At 37.9% G+C, this 23,570-nt stretch overlaps 1 protein-coding gene across 2 annotated transcripts in view; it reads left to right on the top strand.

Annotated features, from left to right (window-relative positions):
- Nucleotides 1–23,570, top strand: part of NVL (nuclear VCP like) — a 43,341-nt gene that overhangs the window by 14,508 nt on the left and 5,263 nt on the right. The window contains exons 13-21 of one of the 2 annotated variants that reach the window (XM_075413068.1): nt 560–827; nt 3,035–3,253; nt 3,904–4,008; nt 4,813–4,875; nt 6,254–6,373; nt 8,134–8,233; nt 15,371–15,477; nt 19,661–19,737; nt 21,170–21,258. In XM_075413068.1, the coding sequence (XP_075269183.1) occupies nt 560–827; nt 3,035–3,253; nt 3,904–4,008; nt 4,813–4,875; nt 6,254–6,373; nt 8,134–8,233; nt 15,371–15,477; nt 19,661–19,737; nt 21,170–21,258 (1,148 nt within the window). The remainder of the gene's footprint in view (nt 1–559; nt 828–3,034; nt 3,254–3,903; nt 4,009–4,812; nt 4,876–6,253; nt 6,374–8,133; nt 8,234–15,370; nt 15,478–19,660; nt 19,738–21,169; nt 21,259–23,570) is intronic. The other variant, XM_075413069.1, reaches the window with a different exon arrangement.

The raw sequence follows: 23,570 nt of genomic DNA, 5'->3' as shown, positions 1-23,570 counted from the left end.
AGGAAATACCTACAGTTATATTCCACCAACAATGGTAGAGAAAGGATACTGAAGATTAAGACAGAGCTCCTCACACAGTCTGATTTCATTTGCTCCTTGTAGAATAGTTGTGGATGTTCTTCAATAAATAAAGTGGGATGGGACAGACAATGCAGACTAAGGTTGTTAGGAATACAAAGTTAAATATCTCAACGGATAACTTGTATGCATCTCTGTGGTACACTCTGGGATCTACTCTGTCAATTTTGAATCATAAACTAAGGTTTAAAGAATCTATAATATTTAAATTCACCAAAACTAGCTTTTACCCACTGATTGACATTACCTGATAGATGCTGTTGGTTTTCATTTAAGAACTGAAAGGAAATATATATAATGCAGTTTTGTGGGTTTCAGTGTTGTTTACTTCCTAATTGAGTGAAAACTGTTCCCACTGTACTACTTCAGTTCATGTGGACTGAATGAGACCTTAAATCAGTGCTGTTTGTTTTCATATGAAAATAAAAAAAGCCACAGCTTCATCTTTATGGTGTTGTTCTTTTTCTTCCTACATGATTAGAATCCTCCGGACTTTGTGTCGAAAACTTAAGCTCCCAGAGTCCTTTGATTTTCGTCATTTAGCACATCTGACTCCAGGTTATGTAGGTGCTGATCTGATGGCACTTTGTCGTGAGGCGGCTATATGCACAGTGAACAGGGTCCTGATAAAATCTGACAAGCAGAAAAGGAAGCACATAAACACTGGAGGAAATGCAGCTGAAAGCATGGGAATAGGAACAGACATCCTGGTGGAAGAGGAAACCAAACAACTAGAACTTCCTCCTAAGGTATTTGTTCCTTGAAGCGTGTGCCTCTACTATCCTAAGAACCGAGCCATTTTATAGTTGTGAAAGTCATTGCTTATAAACCGTTAAACACCTATGGCTACCATAATACTAAATTTAGATTTAGCAATATCAACTTGTAAGCCACAAGCTCAATTCCTAATGACCCATGTAATAGGTCTGAGTAAGTGGCTCCCAAAACTCACACCTTCTAATAAATCATGTTAATGTTTTGTACAAGATATGTTTTCTTCCTTGGGTTTTTCATTGTTGTTGTTGCTTGTGTTGTGTTGTTTTGTTTTCTAGCAGACCAGAGGTTAAAATAGTGGCTATATTTCTCTTCAAAGGTGTATTGACTGTAAGAGAATTGAAGAATATCAGACTTGCACTGAGTTAGCAGTGTGCTGTGCTGTTGCTATGCCCTCAGTGAAATACCTGTTACGATTCCCTGACCTGGTGTGGTTACAGTTAGCCAAGGTGTAGAAGTATTTATGAAGTCTATGTTTTCCCTCCATCCATGTGTTTACTTGGGGTAAATCGCATGTGGTTTCTAGCACATATAGCAAGTTTGCAGAAGTGGTATCTGTAGCATAGAAATGGGGTTAGCAGTGTGACTTAAGCTGCAGAGAAAATATCTGTTAGTGGGCAGTACAGCTGGCTGGAACTCTGTTGCAGAAATTAGCATTTCCAGTACCAGAATTATTCTGTGGCCCAAGTAACATGCTGTGTTCAGTGAACCAGAACACCTTTGTGTAGAAATTCTTGGCCCTACTTCTCAAAATTTGGAGTGTGTGTGCACCTTCGTTGTGTGTAGGCTTTCTAAAGATTTATCTGGAGAAGTAAAACAAAGTGATTTTTAAACCCACATTGTACTCAGATTCTGGTTTTAGGAGGACTGTCAAAGAAAACTGGTATTGTAATTTAAAAAACAAACAAACAAAAAACCAGCATAAAAAGCTGTAGTAAGCTTTTGTATTAGAGTAACATAATTGTATTGCATAGCTCCCAGTGTTTGCTGGGGCCTGATGTAGCCAAAAGAAAGTGGGGAGGGGCAGGTAGTTGCAGCTTTTATCAACATCACCATGATCAAAGGGGTTATTGAGGATGAGGAAGTCTAATCCTAACAGAGCCATATTTTGATAGCTGGCAGGAGGTTGACATAGTCTAATACAGGGTATTGTCCTTAAAACTGTTATATTGTGCTTATAATTGGAAAAATAAACATACAAAACCGTGAAAAATCATTCACACAATTCAAGTAAACAAACCCAGTGGTCTCAGCTATTTCGGAGTTTCTCTTAATGGCTCTGTTAAGAAGAGGAGGCCGGGCTTAAAAGGAATATCGGGCACTATAAACACTTCTATTTCTTCAGGGTCAGTTGTAGAGCTATCTTAGTTGCAACAAATAGGAAGTGATACTTTTCCCGTATACTGCTGTAGGAAAGATGTGGAAACTTAAGAGTTTCCAATTTTTTTTTTTTCTTCCCTCTATCTTATAATGAAAATCCTGGTATAGTTTTACTTGTGGTGCAGTATCAATTTGCTTTCATACATCGCAGTTCTAATACGGAAAGGCAGTATTTATGTTGTGAAGGTGTAAAGATCATGTATTTTCTCAGATAGCTTTCCCAGTAAGGAATTGATTGGGGAAACAGGAACGTACCTCCCTGGGGTGCTGTGGTCTGCAAGACGGGACAGTGTTGAATAGCATTACCCTGTATTTCTATTCTGTTTGCCCAGACTTTATCAGGGCCTGGTTACAAAACCAGGTCTAACAAGCCTGAGGAAATGAGTTGATGACTTGAAATCAGATTATGTTCAATAAATGTGTATAATCTAAAAGTATGTGAAGAGTTTTAAATGTTTATATGTAACTGAATATTGTGCTGTTCATCAGAGTTGTTCACTTTAGCTTGAGAGCAATTTCGTATTAAGACCAGAATTAATACGTATAACTAATACATATTTTGGAAATGTCAGCATGGAAAGAACTTTCTCCTAATTATAGTGAGAGAAGCAGTAGGAAGAGTTTGAAGACAAAATACATGTGCTATTTTACATATTTTATATGTATTGTACATAATAATTTGTTTTGTAAGAATTAATATTACAGTTGAAGAAAGTATTGCTTTGAAAAACCCCTTAAAAAAAGGTTCTTAAAATCTAATCCCATGCATAATCTTTTTCCCGCCCTTTTCGTGTCCTCTAAGGATGAATTGCAGAGACTTTTAGATTTGCTGAAGAAGCAAGACCCCTTGCCTGAGGAGCTGCTGCACAAGTTGTGCATCGAGATGAATGATTTTGTTGTTGCACTGGCGTCAGTGCAACCCTCTGCCAAGAGAGAAGGCTTTGTCACAATTCCTGATGTGACATGGGCAGATATCGGAGCCCTGGAGGATGTTCGGGAGGAGCTGACTATGGCAATATTGGTACATCTTAACCTTACTTTCAGAGATTTTTTTGCACTTGCTTCTCTTCAGGAAATAAAACTATGCTTGTTTGTTTTTAATATTTATTTAAGGTGTTATGTGCTGACCAGGAGTTCTGACACGCTACAAACTAGAAATGTTGCAACATCTTCATTTAAAATAGTCAGACTTTATTTATATTTATAAATTTTATATTTATAAATTTGCTTTAAAATTTGTTACAAGTCTGGTGTGTGTATTTAGTATTTCAGTTACTGTGTTCATGCTTTCAGTTTTCAGTATGTTTATTGTTGCTGAATCTTAAGTATTCTAAAAGTTGTGTACCAATAACCTTAGTTACACAACTGCCACACAAAGAATTGGAGACTACATAGCTGGAAGGTTAACTGTCTCACTGCCGGTCAGAGAGATACATAACACACCTTAAGATGAGAACTTAAGTAAATAAAATCTTTGCCTCTCAATAATAGTACTTCTCCCACTCTGGGGTACTTGTCAGTGCAAGACTGACTGACTGTTTATTCTTTTAGCCCATAAAGAATTGGAATAACGAACTTGTTTATGAATGATTTTTTCATCCAACTGTAACTGAAATGAAAAATTTCATGTTGGCTTTTTGTCACAGATAACTATGATAATTCCTGTTACAGGCACCTGTGCGAAACCCAGAGCAGTTTAAAGCTCTGGGCCTGACTACTCCAGCTGGTGTCCTGCTTGCGGGGCCTCCTGGATGTGGCAAAACACTGTTGGCTAAGGTAATACGTTTTCTGAACATGTTTAAAAATACCGGAGAATATTCTTGAAGTGGGTGTTTCTGCAAGAATGACTGAGTCTGGGTGACACTGCCAGAAATTGGGCTTTTGCACCGCTTCTCAGAAGAAAATTAAATTTGGGCCTCAGTGTGAAAATTGCTTGATTTTCTTGTCCTAAAGTTACCATTTGCTTGAATTGAGAGGGAATTACTGCAAAACTTGAAGGAGTGAAGTTGGTTAAGAAGAAAGTAGCAAGATCGGAAGAAACTATTAAATAGCTACTTCTATGGAATATTTCACTGTAACTATATTATATATTTGGAAGTAGTCTATGCTCTATTATATTTATGTAATTTTGTTATATTTACCTTACTGAAAATACTTCTGTTTTCCTTCTCCTTGAGCATTTCAGTTCTCATAGGCTCCCCATGTAAATACAGATAATCATGCAAGTTTCCAGATTGTCACTCATCTTTGTCTTCAAATGCTCTTATGTAGTTGAATTAAGATGGATTCAATTGATTAAGAATTAAGATTATCAAAATCTTTAACTCCGACTAATCACTGAGATTGTGAGGGAGGTGGGGTGGGAATCTGGAACACTGCCTCATTAAAGAGAACACCTTGCTAAATTCCCCACCCCCCTCCCACTCTTAATTGCATGTAATTATACCTTGTACTGTTTTCTGTAGTTTACAAGCAGTTGACAGCTGTGCTCCTTCCCTTAAGTTTGTTTATCGCTCCAAGGACAGAACCAAAGAAAACATGGCTGGTTTATACTTATGTCTGTCTTTTCCTTTTTGATAGGCCGTGGCAAATGAGTCTGGACTGAACTTCATATCTGTGAAAGGTCCTGAACTGCTTAATATGGTATGCACTAATCATTGTGCTGTTGTTATTTACGGGTTTCTTGTGGAAAGTGTGGGGCAAGCAAAATTCCTGATAATTACACAGCTGATACTAGTGCCACAGAAGTTGCCTTATTTAACCATGGCTCAAAGTTTTTAGCATGTGAAAAGTAAAAAGCTATCTGAGTAGTTTAAGTATGTGTGTACCTTGATTGAAATTACCTGGCAGATGGAGCCTACTTAACTGAAGCAGGATTTCTAACTGACCAACTGCATGCATCATTGTTGTTATGTAGATCAGGAAAAAGAACAGAAATTCAAATCAACAATGAGAACAGTTGGTGATCAGTAACTGCAAATCAGCAACTTTCACTAAGCAAAATAAAAATTTCAACTTTGAAGTTCGGAAATGTGTTTTGCCGGTCATTTTATCTTCTTAATGGAAGTTTGAAATCTTGGAAAGCAATGTGGTTTTTTAGTTCTCAAAGTGATTTTTAAAGATTTTAAATGTTAACAGATAAAAGTGCTGTAATCAGAGTTACAGTCTAAGTCCAGTTTTTAAACACTGGACTTAGAATGTTGTGATACAACTTCGGTCCCTTTTAGAGTTAAGAGAATGTATTGAACTGAGTAAGACAGCTGCAGCCCACATCTGGGAAGACCGTGGCAGTTATCTGCTTACCAATAATGTGGAAGCTAAAACCAAAATACTGGATTTAATTATTCTTTTCCCAAACATTTTTTAATGTGTGCTTCAAGTACTGATACAGGCAGGAAATACAACTCTTAAGTTAATGAGGAGCTCCACTTCCTTGTGGAATAAAGAGAAAATGTCTGGCTGTGATTCAGAGACTGTGTTAAGACATAAATTGTATCAAAATGTGTTTGTCTGCAAAAAAATGAAGTGTTTGCATTTACGACTTGGCAACCCCGACCCATGCAATTCTCCATTCAAAGTGAAATTCTTGCTTACGTTTCAGTTCCCTACCACTAACCTCCCTGTCTTCAGGCAATGACTTGAGATCTTCATTGTGTTCAGGTTGCTCACTGGGTTTGTTTATGAATAGTTGAAGAATGACAAGGTCCTTAATGAAGATTGTATTTGTTAATTCTGATTATCAGAATGATGGCAAGTTAGATTTCTTCCCCAGAAAGTAGGAATTCTATTAGACTTTGAATGTACTGTAAACTGTCAGAAATGAGCTAGTGATAACTAGTTCCCCTGTAAATCTTGATTGTTAAAGAAATCGAGATAACAGACTGTTACCAGAAGTAAACTGGTTAGCAGGTTGCACTTCTCCCTTGCAAAGCACCTAAAACAGTGTTTAAAACCCTGTGATTATTTTTTTTTCCAGCCAAAATCTTCATGCCTTACATTGTTTCACTGTGGTTTGTTTTAGTATGTTGGTGAAAGTGAACGTGCTGTACGTCAGGTATTCCAGCGTGCCAGGAATTCAGCCCCTTGTGTTATATTTTTTGATGAAGTTGATGCTTTGTGTCCTCGGAGGTCTGACCGTGAAGTGAGTCCATCTTAAAATATCTCCCTAAATAAATTACCTCAGTTGCAGCTTTTGTGGCATTGTGCTAGCAACAGAAGTACCTGGAAGGGTACTACGTTCAATATCTCCAATCTGAGAGTCTTTCTCATATTTGAGGAAAAATATGTTGATCAAATTTCATAAAGCTAAACACATTTTTTAGTATCTATGTATATACAGAAAATATCCAGAGAATGTGTGTGTATCCACCAACTTGGCTGTGTAGAGCCGTAGGAGGAGATGGAGTGCAGTTTAATACCCTGTTTAATTTATGGCCAAATCCTGATACCTGCATGCAGCTGTAATGCTCACATGAAGCAGTTACTGATTTGAACAACGTGAACTGAGTCATGAAAATATTTGAGGGAGGCAGGAGCATAAGTGGAATGTATTAGACTTCAGAGCTATTCCAGTAGTGAAGTTGTCTCTGTCTTGATTTTTTTTGTTTTGGAATAGGAACTACCTGCACCCAGAATTAACTTCTGCTTTTGGAGGAGTTATTTTCTTAGAGCAAACTGTTAGTGTGTTGAAAGGAAAGCTGCACTGTTTTTTTTTAACAGACAAGTTAAGTACAGTACTGTTCAGATATTGCCATCGATGACTTTAACAGAAAGACTGTAGTTCCAGTCTATGGGAGAAAGGAAGTCTCATCAGCTGTTTCTGAATCGTACCTTGTCATCTGTATTTGCATACTTCACTTCCTATGAGAGATAGCCAAGCTGAAAAGTTCAGACTTGACTTCTTGAGTGCCCTGAGATGGTGGTTTCCACAGACCCATAAAAGAAGGTGCCCAGTACTAGACACCACATCAGGCATAGATTTTAAGCCGAGGAAGGGCAACAAGTGTGCTTTGGTCTCACTGTATTTCATTTCTGTGGCGTCAGCAGCAGGCAGCAGCTTGGTGCCTAGAAGCCCACCCCGGCTCTTCACAGCCTCATTTAACCATGTAGAGGTACTGTCTGGGCAGGAGACTGGTGACTGTATTACTCGGGCTGTGATACTGCCGACAGTCCTTGAGATTCATAAGTGAAACTCAGGGGTGTTTGGTGTTTCCATTGGCTTTTTGAGACCTGTGTGCATTTTTACCACATACTCTAATTATCCATAGGTGGATTTATATTTTTGTGTGTTTAATAAAACAACAGTAACACTTAGAACAACTTTCTTCAAAATCATTGAGCAGTTTTACTGCGTAATTGAACTCTTGTTCTCCAGCTGCTGTGCTTTCCGTCTCTGTCTCCCCAACTCTAGAATGACATTCAGATTAAGCAATTGAGTTTTGTTATAGGATGTCAGTACTATGGACTTAACATTTAACTATGATTAGCTGAGCTGCTGAAGGTATTACTTCAGATTTAAATATTTGGAGAACCCCCTGCCCCCCAGAACCTGAATATTGAGGAGTTTTGGGTCTTCTTGTTGAGATAGACAGGAGAATTATTAGTATAAATATCTATATGTACTTCCTTAAGTGAGTCTGTGATTTTAAAGGGAAAGAAAAGGTTTGCCATGTGTGAAAATGTGTGGTGGGTATATAAGTAGCATATATTTGGGGTGGAAATGAGCTGAGACTATGATAGTAGAAATCCAGAATGCAACTACATTAAAAGCGTGGAAAAGAAACTTTTTCTTTGAGCAGTGTTTCAGGGTGAGGAGCTAGTAGATCTTTTGTTTCTTTTACTTTGGAATAGTCACATCCCCCCTGTTTCCTCAATTTTGTTGACAAATTTATGCTTTTAAAGTCAGGAGCCAGTGTCCGAGTTGTTAACCAGTTACTCACAGAGATGGATGGTCTGGAGAATCGTCAGCAAGTTTTCATTATGGCTGCCACAAACAGGCCAGGTAAGGACCCAGAAATCATAAACGGGAGAAATCAGACATCCTTGCTTCTCTTCTGATGAAATCATGTGTTCTTACATATTGTAATTCTATAACTAGCATGGTTCTATATTTAAAATTACAGTGTCTCCTCAAATCCAAACCTTTTCTGATCAATTAATCTGTTGCGCGTTCATGTTACAGTGTGAGCATGGCACTGTTCTGAGCTAAGGGCACCTCTCGTAGAGGCATCTGAGTGCAGGTAGTTCAGCAGCTTTACAAGGGCCAGCTTAGAGTAAATGTGGCTCAGGTGTTAATTTCACAAATACTTGTGTGTGGCAGGTTTGTCCTAATTCCCAGCTTTGCTGGGTTTGGATTTACACTGATTCAGTTTTTGCTTACGGGTCTTATTTTCATGCATATATGGAACAGACATCTGTGCAGTTGTTAGTCCATCCCTTTATAAGCCTTATACTGGATGCGGTTTTACTGTTAAGTTGGTATAAAGTACCTCTGTAATGGTTTGGGGATTTGGTTTTGTTCAGTTTTAAAAAGTCACTGTTGCCTTGTTCAGCTGCAGTGGGAGATGTACTGTTCTACTGTACCAGAATAGTTAAAATTACAAAATTTTCCTGAGTAATGAGCGTTGAACTAATATTTGAGGGAAGCTGGGAAATTTGTAAGGCATAAACTCAGGGGTGTATTACTGGCCAGTAACGTTGATTAAAAAAATTAATTTGAGGTAAAAATGCCAAACATGAAGAAAACGCAAAGGCAGGGGTAACAAATATAATCATCAAATTGAAGGGTATAAATGTTATCTGCAAATTCTGTAAGTGCAAATGGATTGTATCTTGATAAAGGAGTAGTTCTGCAAACATGATAAAATAATTTTTTCTGAACAGCGAAGCTTGACACATCCAACTTTTGTGAGAGGTGGCAATTATCTGTGCAGTTTGGATAGGATGGATCTCTTGCTTCACAAGGATATCAGCTGTGTTTACTAGTAATACTTGGGTAGGTTTAGACTACAAACTTCTGCTGTGATATCTGCATTTGTCAGTGTGAAGAAATATAGTTTCCAATTGATGCGGCTTTTATCAGAACAACTTTTACTGAAGTTGTGGTTAAATTGGGGAAACTGCTTTTTCTGTTGTGTAGTTTATTCACTGTTTATGGGGCTTAGGAGGCGGCAGTGTTCACCAAATTAAATTTTGCTAGTGTGGTCTGGGTACTTAATAGGAGCACGCTGCAGGTAGGGATCAGTGAAGTCTATGCTAGTAAAGCACTCTTGCTGCCCTGAGCAAGCAAGGCAGAGACCTGTAGGAGAACTGTAGCTTATACTGGCTCGTATGTTGAAATGATTCCTGCAAGCAATAAAAGTTGTGGTGCCTGAAAAAGTCTTTTGCTTGTAAGTCTGACACTTGTGTGAAAGATTTTTATGTCATAGTTATGTTGAATATAGGTGCTGGGATGGTTGTGTAATATAAATCTAAATAATATACATGTCCCAGAAGAACTTCTTGAAATCTTCCACTGGGTCGGTATTATGAAGTGTGAGATCTCATCTTTAGTCCATGTTAGTGTAATTTAATAGGATAGAAAATGGCTTTGTAAAATACTTCTTTTATTAGAGTGGTTGCATGCATGGTAGCTTTTATAGTTGTTTTTAGTGTATGTTGTCGGCATTGTGGTCTCGGAGACCATCGTGCCAAAAGAAGAGTCTTCTCTCATAAAAATAGTATTATTATAAAGAATAATAGTACTAGCAGTAGGGTAGCAGTGACTCAACCAGTTTTGGCATCAAGGTATGTTTCTGGCGTGGTTGTTCCAGTGAGGTGTTAGCATCTGGGACAAGGTATTACTGTGAAATGGTGGTGTCTTATAGACCCCATGTCTGAAGACTGACAAATTCTTTTTTTATAATAGCCTTTAAGGACTTGGAACACTCTAATTCCCATTTTGCCAAAAGGACAGGCACAATAGATTGGTTCCTTTGTTTATCATATACAATCTGCAAGTGGTAATTCTTATTCTGGCAGTGCTGAAATAAGCCTTTAATCTGTCCTTAAAAGCAGGGTATTTGAATGTTTTTTTTGCACTTAGTGACTTTGAAAGTCCTCTGTGGATCTTTCTTGACTACTGCTAAATTAGCAGGGATGCAGTATTCCCAACTCAATCTTTTACCACCTAAATGCAGAACCAATAGCAAACTTTGTCTGAAGAGTATTAAACTTTTAATGCACTCAATGTCATTAAAAAGAGAGAGAGAGAAAAAAGAAAAGAGGCAGAACTGTCATGTCCTGTTAGAAACTTTATGGGTCAGAATAATAATTTTTTTTTTCAGTCTACTTCCTTTGCCAAATCCGAGGCTAAATACTTAGAAAAACATCAAGCGCCACTGTTAACTAAGGTCTCTAATTTCCCCCAGTTTTCTAGTTACCAGTGTGAGTTTCAGTATTGGATACTGCTGCTTTCTGTTCTTTTCTTACTTCCCCAGGCTTTGTATAAACTCTTTAGAGAAATGCTGACCAAGGCATCAGCAGCATTTACCATGGGATCTAAGGAACTGTATGTAACCAGAGGAAACAGACAAGAAATCAGTGAAACACTACAAACTGATGGTGTTTAAGCTTGATGTAAACTGTGGTGATGTCTTTGCTGGTCTTTTTCTCTGCTTTTTAAAATTAATTCTTGCAGAATTCACCTTCTGCTGTTATCTTAGAGCATGGTCCTAGTTTCAGTGAGTTCTAATTAGGAAGTCTGTATTAGTTTTCTAGAGCTGTTCACCCGAACCACATGTTTTGGAACACAGTAAAAAAATAATCTTCAGTCTCTGACAATAGTTACAGTTTTGGTTTGGGTTTTTTGTTTGTTGTGTTTATACCTGTTGCTGAATTAAAGGCAAGATAAGATCTAAGAAAAACACCTAATATGCGAGGCATGGAACAATTTGTTTCATGATAGTTCTAATTCACACAGATTATATTTCTGCATTCAGCCCTTGAATGTTATGTATATTTCACAGTAATTTTAGTGGAGTTTGTTTGTTGCGAGGAGCAAAAGCTGTTAACTGCAGCATTCATCTGCTGTCTCAGAAAACCTTATAGGGCTTCTGAAGCCTACATTCCAGAACGTTACGAATGTGAGGACCTAGATCTTGTATACTTGAAATATAATTTTAATGCTGTAGTGAGTATAGGAGAAGTTTGATGGACTCAGTACAATAGTCATTGTTGCTGGTATGCACTAAACTTTCGTAAACATTGTTGACTCTTGTACAGTTGAGATAAGACATTGTTGTGGTTTAACCTGGCAGCCAGCAACCAAGCACCAGACAGCCACTTGCTCACCTGTCCCCTTCCCCTGCAGCGGGTTGGAGAGGAGAAATGGACAACAGGTAAAACTCGTGGGTTGAGATAAAAGACAGTTTAATAAGACAACAAAGGAAATACTAATACTAACAATAATAGTAATGAATATGCAAAACAAGCTATACACAATACAGTTTTTTCTCACTGCTCGATGACCAATTGTGTAGCCAGTCCCTGAGCAGTGATTGTGGAACCTGTGGGTTTCCCAGAGCTCAGGAATTTGGCAGATTTTCACAAACTCATAAATTTCGCAGAACTCGCCATACTCACTGAAAAAAGACCGAACTCATGGAAAAGTTTGAACTCATGGAAAACAGAGGATAAAAGAAAAGGATTCTTGCTCCCTGGCCAGCCGCTGTTCATAAACTGAGCATGACGTCTGTGGTATGGAGTATTTCCACTGGCCAGCTTGAGCTGCCTGCCTGGCTGTGCTCCCTCCCAGCTCCTGCACCCCTGCTCATCAGCTGAATAGGAGAAACTGGAAAAAATATTTGATTTCATAGCAACAGCTGAGGACATCAGTGTTATCAACATTCTTCTGGTACTAAATCCAAAACACTGCAGCTGCTGGGAGGAAAATTAACACTATCCCAGCCGAAACCAGGGCAGACATGAATAATCAACTGGAAATGAATCTGAGACTAACAGATTTTATTATAGGATAATAGAATGGCACATTACAGGGATTAATGCTAAGGTACTTTCAGTAGAATTTAGTGAAGAGGATAAATTTTGCAGCAGTTTGGAGAGCAGTGTAGCAAACTGAAATATTGCATAATTCTCTAGAGGCTAGTGCCTGTTTTAACCTTTAAGAACAAAGGAAGGAATTGATGTACTCTAAATGTAGTCTTATGTAATTTTGCCAAATTATTTGGAAAATGCTACTGCTGTCTTCTAACAACATAGTCAACATCATTGACTACATCAGAAAACCAAGACAGAAAATTATTAACTAGACGTTTCTCTTAGTAGAGATATATTTTCTCCGAGACAACTGCTTGGAAGAGGAGTGATGTGTATTACCGTGTTTCCATGTTTCACTTTCAAAGCTGATAGTAATAGGCTTTGAAAGAGGTATCTACAGTAACTACCTTAATTTCATTAAAATGTCAAATGTATCTAAAATTAGTTGACTCTTTTCTGTGTAGATAAGTTTCAAGATAATAGATATGGAGAGAACATTATGATTTATTAGGATGGAGTGCTCTGAAATTCCTAAAAGAGGAGAATTAGTCAGTGCTTTAAACAGACGTGAAGTGCATCTAAGGAGTGAGTCTGACCAATGAGTAAATACTGATTTTCTGTGTTATGTGACTTGAATTTTGAAGAGCTTCAGACCCAGGTCTGAACCAGCAGAGTGAAGTGAATTGACTCACAAGGAGATGGGGAGTGTAGATCTGTGTTTTAAACTTCAGTAGGGTCTTTTCATTGTAACCCACCGTTACTGCAGTTTACAGAGTTAGTATGAGTTGTGGTAATGCTTTGAATGTGGGCAATGTAATCATTTACATACAAATGGATGAATGCATCTTTAGACCGTATCGCCAACTTCGTATTGTTGGACAAATGGTGTAGTGAGTGCCATGTTCTCAGCATGCAAAATGGAAACTATTTTCTATATCAAGCTTAATATTTTTAATGAGCTTTTGAAACTTTCAGATGGGGAAGTTACCAAGTGCATGGCGTTGTTAGACAATCCCTGTTGAGAGTATTTGTTTTGATGTTTGTAATTGATCTATTGAGTGAACTTTGTCATTGCATCGTAATAATGTTGCAACACTCCCATCCACAGAGACAAAAATAAGGGAAAGCGCACTTGTGCCAAAAGCAAGATAAAGTATCATATAGCACTGTGCACAGACTTGTAAGAGAGATGTTTTTGTTTGGGTCTGCCATGGCAGGGATTCTGTTTAACCCTTGTTTCATCTGGTCTGGATTACATCAGTACATCAAGTTCTTCCTTTTTTTCTCACCATTCTCATCGCATTTGCAGTAGCTGATTTTTGCCTACATAGATGCCTCTGGCCATGACTGCTGCTTTGTGGAAAAAAAAATACTTTTGTCAAGAAAAAGACAGCAGAGCAATTTTTAATGTATGTATCTCATTCTACTTTTTGTCCTTTAAGCATAGGTGAGAGAGTAACTTGAACAAAACTATGCACATCTTTAAAAAGTGATCAAGACTACGTTGTGGTAGGATCAGGTGGTTGGAGTATTGTCAGAGTTAAGCAAACTCTTTTCATTTGAAAAAAAAAAAAGGGGGGGGGGATAGCTATGCTTCCATGCTACTGTTTTGGGATTTGGGTCATGGGGTTTTGGTTTGGTTTGGTTTTTGTGTTTTTTCTTTTAAACACCTGTACAGTAAGGACTAACAGCTTAACTTTTCCCAGTTCTTCAGCTTTAATATACATGAATGCATGCAGTTTGTCTGTTAGCTGCATTTTGTCAAGAGGATGTAATGATTGTAAGGGTGTTGACAGCTTCATTTGGAGTCCTTGCGAGTTTCCAGCTTAAAGGTGTAACTTTCAAATGTTAGTTGAGAAGGTTCTTGCAATAGCTACCAACACACCTATACAACGTAAAGGCTTCAAAAAAGTCTGTTACACTAAAAGCACAGTTTTCTTTATATCTTCTGTGGGTGCTTTTGTGACTTTGCTGTTCACATTACTGTAGCATGTAGGATATCATAGAATCGTTTAGGTTGGAAACGACCTTTAAGATCATCGAGTCCAACTGTTAACCTAACACTGCCAAGTCCACTACTAAACCATGTCCCAAAGTGCCACGTGTGCACCTCTTTTGGATACCTCCAGGTATGGTGACTCAATAGAATTCCGTAGTGAAAGAGAGCAAGTAATACTGTCATTGTTTTTGGTAGATGAGGAAATGTGGTATCAAGAAGCATTTAGAAACATCATCCAGGCAGTTTGTTTTGAAATGCAGACAGGAATTGAGGTCTTTCCCAGGTTATATGCCCTTTTGTATCTCTTACTATACCAATAGTCATTGGCATTTATATCCTTATTTACTGTTTGTGGAAGTTCAGTATTGAAGCCCGTGGTGCTGAAAGGCTGCTGGACATTTCTATTACATTTAGGCTTTGAATGGTTTTCTAGAAACATTTGTGATGATTTTTGGTGTCTTACTTCTCCACACATAATAAAATTTGGAGTCTGTAGTTCTTCCTGGGAAACAAATTCTTGCAGCTCTGTTTTGTGTTTTCATGGGTTTTCTTTTTTACCATTCAGAAAATTAATATGTAATAGAAATGCAAATGACCAGTAAAATAAAGTTTATGTGGGTGCTTATGATTGGCCCTGTGTACTTGTTATTCTTAATTTATCACTATGCCTTTTGAGCAGACTTGCAGCAGTTAATACAGGTGGAGTTCCTTCCAACAGAACAAACTGGAAGCATTTTTTTCTCTTGTTACGAATTAGTGTGGAGTTCCTCACTTGACTGCTAGATGTGACACTAAAAATGTTCTAGTACTGTATTGTCAAAGATAGAGTTGTCTTCACTTGTGAAGAGATGAAACTGGTATCTTTGAGCAGATGCAGCTTAACTGTACTACGTAATGGAGGCTCCTACTTGACAGAGATGAAACTATTTCAATCAGCTATTTCAATGCTCAGAGTTTCACATCATGGTACAAATACTTCTTTGAATCTTGGTACAAGTATGCATATATTCCTTTTCATGTGCACACTTTCCTAAGGGTGTATCTCATTTCTGGATTTTTCTTTTTTTTTTTTTTTTTTTTTTTTTAATTTTTCCCCTCCCTAAGATATAATTGACCCAGCTATCCTGCGTCCTGGTAGACTGGATAAGACACTCTATGTGGGTTTGCCACCACCTGAAGATCGACTTGCCATTTTAAAGACCATCACCAAAGTGAGTATTTGGAAATAAATCCTTATCTCAAAGCTTGGTGGAATGATTTAATACAAATTAAATTTTACAGGGAATTGCAGGAACCTGTCTCGTGAAACACTTGAGGTCATAAAAATAAACCATCAGCCACATCTGCTGTTAAATTTGCTGTGAGACTGCAAGGGGTTGATGAATCTTGTAAGGCAAACCTGTTAAACATAGAAACCGATATCTTTGTAGTTACAGTTTGAACAGATTTAATTAAAAGATTCCTATCTGTGTGAGTAATCGGCCTAGAAGTGTTTTGTAAGCTTTTTTGAGGGGGAGTTCTACACGTTCACCAAAATGATTCATTAGCTCCAGCTGTATTTGTTCAACAGTAATTGTGACACTTAATTGCCTGTAGGATGAAAGGAAGCTTATGATGATAGAGGTTGTTGGTCAAGTAAATGTGAAAACCTAAAATACCTGCCTTCCTGGGTCCTCCCTGTGGTTAATGGCACATTCTGCCACTTCAGAGATTTGAATTATACACTTCTATTTGAATATTTATCTAAGTACAGTACAGCAGTAATCAAGGCCTCAAAAAAACCCATATAAAGCATTATGAATTACTCAGATTTCCTACTTTTTCCAGTAGATCAGCATTGATTGTTAAGAGCAGGTGTCCTAACATCTATATTTTCTTGAGCTGCAAAGGAGACAAAGTCTTCACTATAGAGAAAAGATAGCACTGCATTATGAGAAGTGTGGCAAAAACTATTTAGCAAATGTGTAAGAAAGATAATTCAGACTTGTGTAAGCATGAAGTTGTGGTGTAGGCAACAGTTAATCCCACAGGAGAATTCAGGAAGTGAGGACTCACACAAGCATGTCCTTTCATGCCAAAATAGTCGTTCAAAAGTCAGACTCTCACTACAAATTCAGGATGTTAGACTTTCCTTCATTTGTTCTATGCATTACTTAATGGAGGAAAAAAAGACTAAGTATGCCCCCATTTGCTATTAGCAGTAGATCAGCTTATTGTTTCTGAGTTTTATAAAAATATTTCAGTTAACACTTTTACAGCCCTTTTCTTAGAAATGGTTGCCTTTTAAAAGACCTAGAGAGAATCTGAGTGTAACATCCATTAATCATTTTTCAAACATACTCTAAGGAATTATGTTTTTTATTTTACCAATTTATTTTTAAAGATAACTCAAAGTGTTCTTTAAAAGTTTGGCTTATATGATTGTTCTGACTTAATACAACCAACCTTGTTCTTCTGGAAGAAGTGGGTAGTAAGGGTCAGTCGCTAAACTGTCTAAACAGAGCAGAAGAATTCTGGTACGGAGTTTACATCTGCTCTGCTTTTTTTTTTTTTTTTTTTTTGTAACATACAGGTGTTGAGCCTTGCTCTCCCTAATTTTTGCTGGAGAATCTTTAGAGATTTGTAACTATCTCGAGTGCTCTCACTGTAATTAGTGGTGTAGGAAGTGCAACGAAGCTTGGTGCTTGGAGGGGAAGGTGGTATTAAACAAAACTGATATCTTCCACTCTCACAGATTTCACTTGCTCACACTCTCACAGCCACATATAGTGACCAAGGTGCATGCATCCCAGTGGTAGGGCCAGGATCACTTTGTGTGTTGAGTCCTTGCTTCATCTCGTGGCTGCTTCTTGACAAGCGATGACAAACTGGTTGTTAGAGGGAATCTAGAAAACTGTTCTCTAAAAATGAAACAGTTCAGAATCGTGCTTACTTCAGCTGCCATAAATCTTGGGTGAGGTTGCTGAAAAGTGTCTTTGCGCCGTCCTTCTGGGAATCTTTATGCTACAATCTGTCTTCCGGTTGGGATAAAATAAGAGGAGTGGCACATGTGATGCAGTGATCTTGTCCTGTTATCAGAGCACACTTATCTTTGCTGTGGCCTTATCTCATTATGGGTCCTCTTGAGATCCAAGCAACGCGTTGCACAGTGTTTACCAGCTTGGTTCCTGTGGATCCTGTCTTTGGTTATCAGGGCGTGTTATTTTTGGAATACCAGATATTTCCACGCCTACTTAATTCATACTAGTCTTAATATTTTGGTTACAAATTTTTGTAGTGAATGAGGTGTTAATTCTTTAATGGGTTTTTTTCTTTTCTCAGCTTTTAATTTAAAAGGCCAGCAGAAACAAGATACAAACACTCTCTGAATGAGTCTTTTCCATGCGTGTTTCCGTGTCATTCCATGAGGAGGCTGGTGCTGTTGTCACTTTGCTACTTCTGCAGTCACCAGAGTTCTCGTAAAGCTAGGCAAAGATTTGTATTTCTAGTGTTAAGAACAAGAAATAGGTTGTTATTTTCTTTTAAAATGTATAGGACTTATCTGCAAGAAGAATATGGAATATGGGGAGAGGAAAATATGTTAAATTAATTGAAATACCTTAATTTTGTCAGACTTCATCCATGCATTCTAGGTAAGGAAATTTGAAAAATCTGTGTACAGGAATACTTGCTTAAAATGTGCGCTCAGGGCCAGATAAAACAAAATGTTTGATGCAGCTGTGAGTGGCTTCTGGGTGACAGTATGCATTCCCAGAAGTCCCCCAGGAATACATGCACAGGATGTGGAAACTGGGAATCGTCGCTGAGGGAAAACATGCATGTTACAAAGGCAGCATGATGAGTAGAAAAGGGAGTCAGGGAGAGGAACAGATTGGAAGGAAGACAGATGGCCTAAATGTAGGATGAAGCTTTGTTGTGAAAGAGCTTTATTTCAGTTAACTTGTACAAATCAATCATTTTCAAATTGCATACTGATTACGCAAGAGAAACATGTCTCCACATGGTGAAGTTGCTAGTGTACTTACATTCCTGCAGGCTGTATCAAGCTTCACTGCTGCACAAGTACTGCTGAGCTTGTCTCCAGAGCGGGCAGATCATCCCACCCGAAAAAAGCCCAACCTATGTTGCTACTCAAAGCAACAGATAAAATGTTTCTCTTTAGCAGAGGTGTCTCTCTGACTTGCAGTCTTGTACAACAACCACTAAAGTATCCCATATGAAATTGCACAAGACTTCCTTGTTTCCAGGTTAAAGTCTCTCCTTTCAAAATATTTCAAAATTGGGCTGTTCCTTTGTCTTTTTGTTGTTTGTAGTTTTGTTTGGTTTTGGGTTTGTTTTTTTTTTTTCCCCTTTCTAACTGGTATTCTACCAAATATTCATTCACGATTTCTCTGTTACTCTGCCTAGTCCTTGATTATTCAAGAGTTTTAACTTGCCAGTTACTATACTCCACCCCCCCCCCCCACGAAGGGATTGTAGGTGTGTGGTATATTAGTTCACCTGAAGAAGTCAGAAAATAATTATATGAATTTGTGCGTTTCTGTCAAATGAGTTTCTGGGAGACAAATATCAGTTGTATCAAAAAGGGTCCTTTCATGTATAAACTGAGGTATTGTTTGATACTACAGACACCTAGGATCTCTGTACTACCATGATACTACTTTACTGTTGTCTAAGGGTAATAGGGAGTTCCCCATGCTTACAGTGTTTGAAAATTTTTGTTGGCTAGTTTCACATATAGTTTATAATGTTGAATATTTTTTGCCATTGGAGATGCAAAAATAATAACAAAAGAAACCACTTTGGGATCTTTGTGGAGGAAGCAGTAATAATATGGAAGAGTAGTGTCAAAAAGTCTACAGGAATGTCTACGGTACATGTAAACTTCTATGAAATCCAGAATAGAAAACTTCTGAGTTTGAAAATGTATGTCTAGAACATAGAAGATATACAATTACTTCAATCTTAAAGGTGATAAGACTAAATCTACATCCTTATTGCTTAGCTATTTGATTTCAACACATAGTAAAACTAGTGGAAGTTCGGCTAAGCAGTGGTGTTGGTGTAACCAGCTACTGAAGACATGTTGACATACGGAACAGTGTCAGTGTTATATGGCCCTGTCACAGACTGGCCATCATTTTGTTAGAGAAAATCTAATCTCTTCGTTAAAAATTAGCATTACGTATCATTTCATAATTAAATGTTTTTAAGGCTGGTTGTCCTTGTTGTCGCTTTGAGATTAAAACCCACATGAATATTTGGATATTTCAGGGGATTTGTCAGACCCCTATATGATTCCTGATTGATGAAACTTAATCACTTCAGAGATGGCATGTGTAAAAAAAATCACGTTTTCTTACATTCCTCTTTTTATTATCTCCAATTCTTTAGGATGGCACCCGGCCTCCACTAGATAGTGATGTAAGCCTTGAAGAAATTGCTTACAGTCAACATTGTGATTGTTACACGTGAGTAGCTTCTAGTTTTGACTTTAATATTTAATGTGCAACACCAACAGTCCTTTGATGCATGATAATGTCTGTATGTTGTAGTTATTAAGAGGATCTCTTAACTTTCAGGGTTTATAAGCCTTTTCCCTTATGCTATTTTTCTTGCTTTCACTTGTGCTTCTTTCAAAGGAGTCAGTAGGAATATATCGATGCTAAAGTCTTTTTCATCTGGAATAGTTATCTTCACGATGTAAATACAGATCAGTAGAGGCCGCTTGGTTTTATTTTATAATTGTTGCATAATCTGAGGATGAGAGAACCCTCTTAAAGTTGTGTACCTATATACAATGATGATGAAAGCAGACTGGTTAAACAACCGTAACTAACTTGTTCTGTCAACAGTTGAAAGCAATGTATTTGACAAAGTAATAAGGGCCTATTTCAGCCGTGCTTTGGGAATACCAAGGTGTGTTTCTTAGGAAAGCTTGATAGCCATATCTGTCACAATCATTTGCAGATGCATTCTACAAAACCTCAAAAAGCTTTAATCTATTATATGATTTATTAATAGTTAATGATTTTCTGGAGTTCATGAAATACAAAGTTTATGAGATGCTGCTTGTCACAGTATTGCTTTTGAATCTTAAAAATGGAGGCTATCACCAGTAATGATTGTTATTTTGTTTTATACTTGGGAAAGATGAGTACTTTTTCTTTCTCTGCCCTTTTTGCTGTCTTGTGGGGGGGTTTGTCTGGGGGGGTGGTGTTTGTATTTCAGATTTTGCTTTTTCTTTGTTTGTGGGGTGGGTTTTTGTGGTTTCTTTTTTTGTTGTTGTTTGGCTGGTTTTTGGTTTTGTTTTTTTTACATACAGCAGTATTCCTTGCACCCCCAGACGAAGCATGGGGAGTTAATTGTGAAAATTTTCATTGGTTCAGTGACTTGCACCACTTTGAAGGGCTGTGAAAAGTTCAACAGCTGGAAACTGGAAACAAAGACTGATCTGACCATGTTTTGTGAATACTATTATTTTAAGGGCATGTTAACTGTTGATGCAGCTTTGAGCAAGGCAACTCCCTGTTGTAATAAGGAGTGATTCCATTTGAATCTTTCATTAAGACCAATACAAGAAAAATGTACTGTGTTCCCACCAAGTGGCACAATATTAATCAATCCTTTGGCATTTCTAAGGATGCTGGATGGGGTTTTTGCCTCCCCTTCCTTCTCATTTATTTGATCTTAATGTGTGGCTAAAATCTGCAGGAGGTCACTCCATAATGAAGGTTGCAGCACTGGGTAGTCCTCAGACCTCTTTCCAGTCTTCTTAGGATGAACCTTTATGACAGCACAACCAGTCTCATACCGTCATTTGTAGTGTCTTGCCTTTATATATACTATCAGCAAAGGATGAGAGAAATGTACCCTACAACGACCTATTGTTTGTATCTGTAGAGGGGCAGACCTTTCCGCTCTCGTGCGTGAGGCTTCAATTTGCGCCTTAAGACAGGAAATGGCCCTGCAGAATACTAAAAGCAGGAAAGGTAAGAAAGCTTTACAAAAATCTTAACTGAACAGTGAGAAGATAAATGGAATGTAAAGTATTTAGGGTAGTTCAAGACAATCATAAAGGTGTCTGTGCTGTACATAAATGATTGAGGACTTCTAAGCCAAACAAAAATTAAGTCAGATTTGTTTCAAGAACACATAAGCATGTTTGAAGTAGGTGTAGGGGAAAAAATGGTTATGCTGGAGTTCAGCATAATTTTTTTTTTTCTCTAAAATAGCTGAACCTTGTAACCGTGAAGAAAAGCTGATGTTAAATGGTTGTATAAACTGACAACTTATATATTAGACTGAATACATCTTTGCCAAATTTCCATATCAGTATGAAAAATTACTCAAATCTACAAGTCAGTATAATTACAGTTGTAACTGCGTGCTTACTGATCACATACCTATGGCACACAACTGTATTGTGTAACAATACATGCGTCTAGTAGTGATGGCACTAGGAAAATCTGAGTGCCAGTTTTGATGTTAGGTGTTCAGCTCCTCAGTGGCTCTTGACAGGACTTCGACAGGGTTCTAAATTGTTTCAAATACAATGTCTGCCCTTTCCATATCTCTCTCCACTTTTAAGTTATATTTTACTGTTCTTTAAATTATTATTTTTTCTGTGCAGATAGGAAAATGTAATTGGAAATTGAAACCTTTATGTAAAATGTATGTGTATCTAGATTTTTCCCAGTAATTTTGTTTGTTATTTTAACCTCAAGTCAAAATGCAAAGCTAGGATGGAACTGTGACTTTTCAGATTGTCCTTGGAAAATATATTAGGCTTGTAATTGTCTCTGATTTCTAAGAACCACACTGGAATTTTAATGGCTTTGAATTATTCTTTTTGATCTAGTACATATCCAGTCTCATCTGGTTTTTAACAACAGTAGGTTAACAGGGCAGAATGTTTGCATTTCTTGTTTTGAGGGAACTAGTGTGTTCATGGGGGAAGAAGAAACTACCAAAACGTTCACTGGTATGACTTGGGTTACCCCTTTTGCTTGCTGTAGATGGAAAAAATTCTTGATGGAAATTTCTGAATTTATCCTGTTTCTATAATTATCCAGAATACAGCAGGCTTTATTCAAAGCTGTTCATCACTTGAATTCAGCCTTCACATTTAAGATTGCAGCCTGAGCACTTATTGTATGAATGTGTTGGCAGCCAGCAAGTCAATAATATATGCGTAGTTTGATCTGCATGTTTATAGCAGCTACTTGTTTGGGACGTCTTGGGGTTTGGATTTCCAAGATGTCAGCCCTGGCTGGCATGAAAGCATGTAAGGTGGTTTCTGATTTGAGACCTTGTTCATTTATATCTTCAGAAGGGTGGGGTGTGTACAGAGACCAGAGAATTTCTTCCTTCAGTGTCACCACAGGACATGTGTGACTGACTCCCCTCCCACATCCTGTACATGACTGCAGACGCGTGCTGTGTCCTCATCAGTCAGTACTTTGGAATCATCTGGCTGAGATCAGTGCTGCTCCTTTCTGTTCAGTAGAAATTCTGGTGCAACTTCCTTGTTATACCCAGTATCTTCTCTCTGGAATAAATTCAGAGATGGGAGGGGTTTTTTTAAACATTCAACAGTGGTTTGCCAGAAGGGACTTTTTACAGTGAAATGGAAAGGTATCCATTTTGTGATATTTCTTATAAGAATCCATAAATTCTAGTTCCAAATCAAACAGTCCTAGGAGAGCTGATCATGGTAGTCACTGCCCGATACTGCAGTTTGTCTGGGGGAGGAAGGAGGGGAATCCTAAGAAAGATCGGGCAGATTTTCAGTTTTATGAGGTTCCTCTGGAGTTGCTCATCATTTGACTGCCCACAGGAGTTTAGTATCATTTGCAGACTTAGAAGGTTCTACTTCTGGCTCCCTTTTCCAAACCACTGATGAACACGCAGCATAAAACTGATATCAGCACCAATTCCAGAGTGGGACCCTACTGCTGCCTGTTCCCTATTCCTGAAGAGTGACCATTAAGCCTGCTCTGTTTCATGTCCTTGAATCAGCTTTCAGACCACCAAAGGATCTTTCCTCTAATTCTTTGGAGTTTACCAGTCCTCTGGTGGCTATAACAAGAAGTTACAAGATTTAGCCAGCAGTTCTGCAGTTTCATAGATAAGTTCCTTCAGAACCTTTGGGTGAACACCATCTGGTCCTGGTGACTTACTGTTAACATCCTAACTGACCTATTTTAGTTTAATACTTCCTCTACACTTACTTCAAATAGATCTAGTTACAAAGACTGGATAGAGTATGAGAATCTCTTGACACTTTCAGCTGCAAAGACAA

The sequence above is a fragment of the Opisthocomus hoazin genome, chromosome 2 (genome assembly GCF_030867145.1).
Source record: "Opisthocomus hoazin isolate bOpiHoa1 chromosome 2, bOpiHoa1.hap1, whole genome shotgun sequence".
Lineage (NCBI taxonomy): Eukaryota > Metazoa > Chordata > Aves > Opisthocomiformes > Opisthocomidae > Opisthocomus > Opisthocomus hoazin.
Note: the sequence above shows the minus strand (reverse complement) of the source record. Positions and strands in the feature narration are given on the sequence as shown.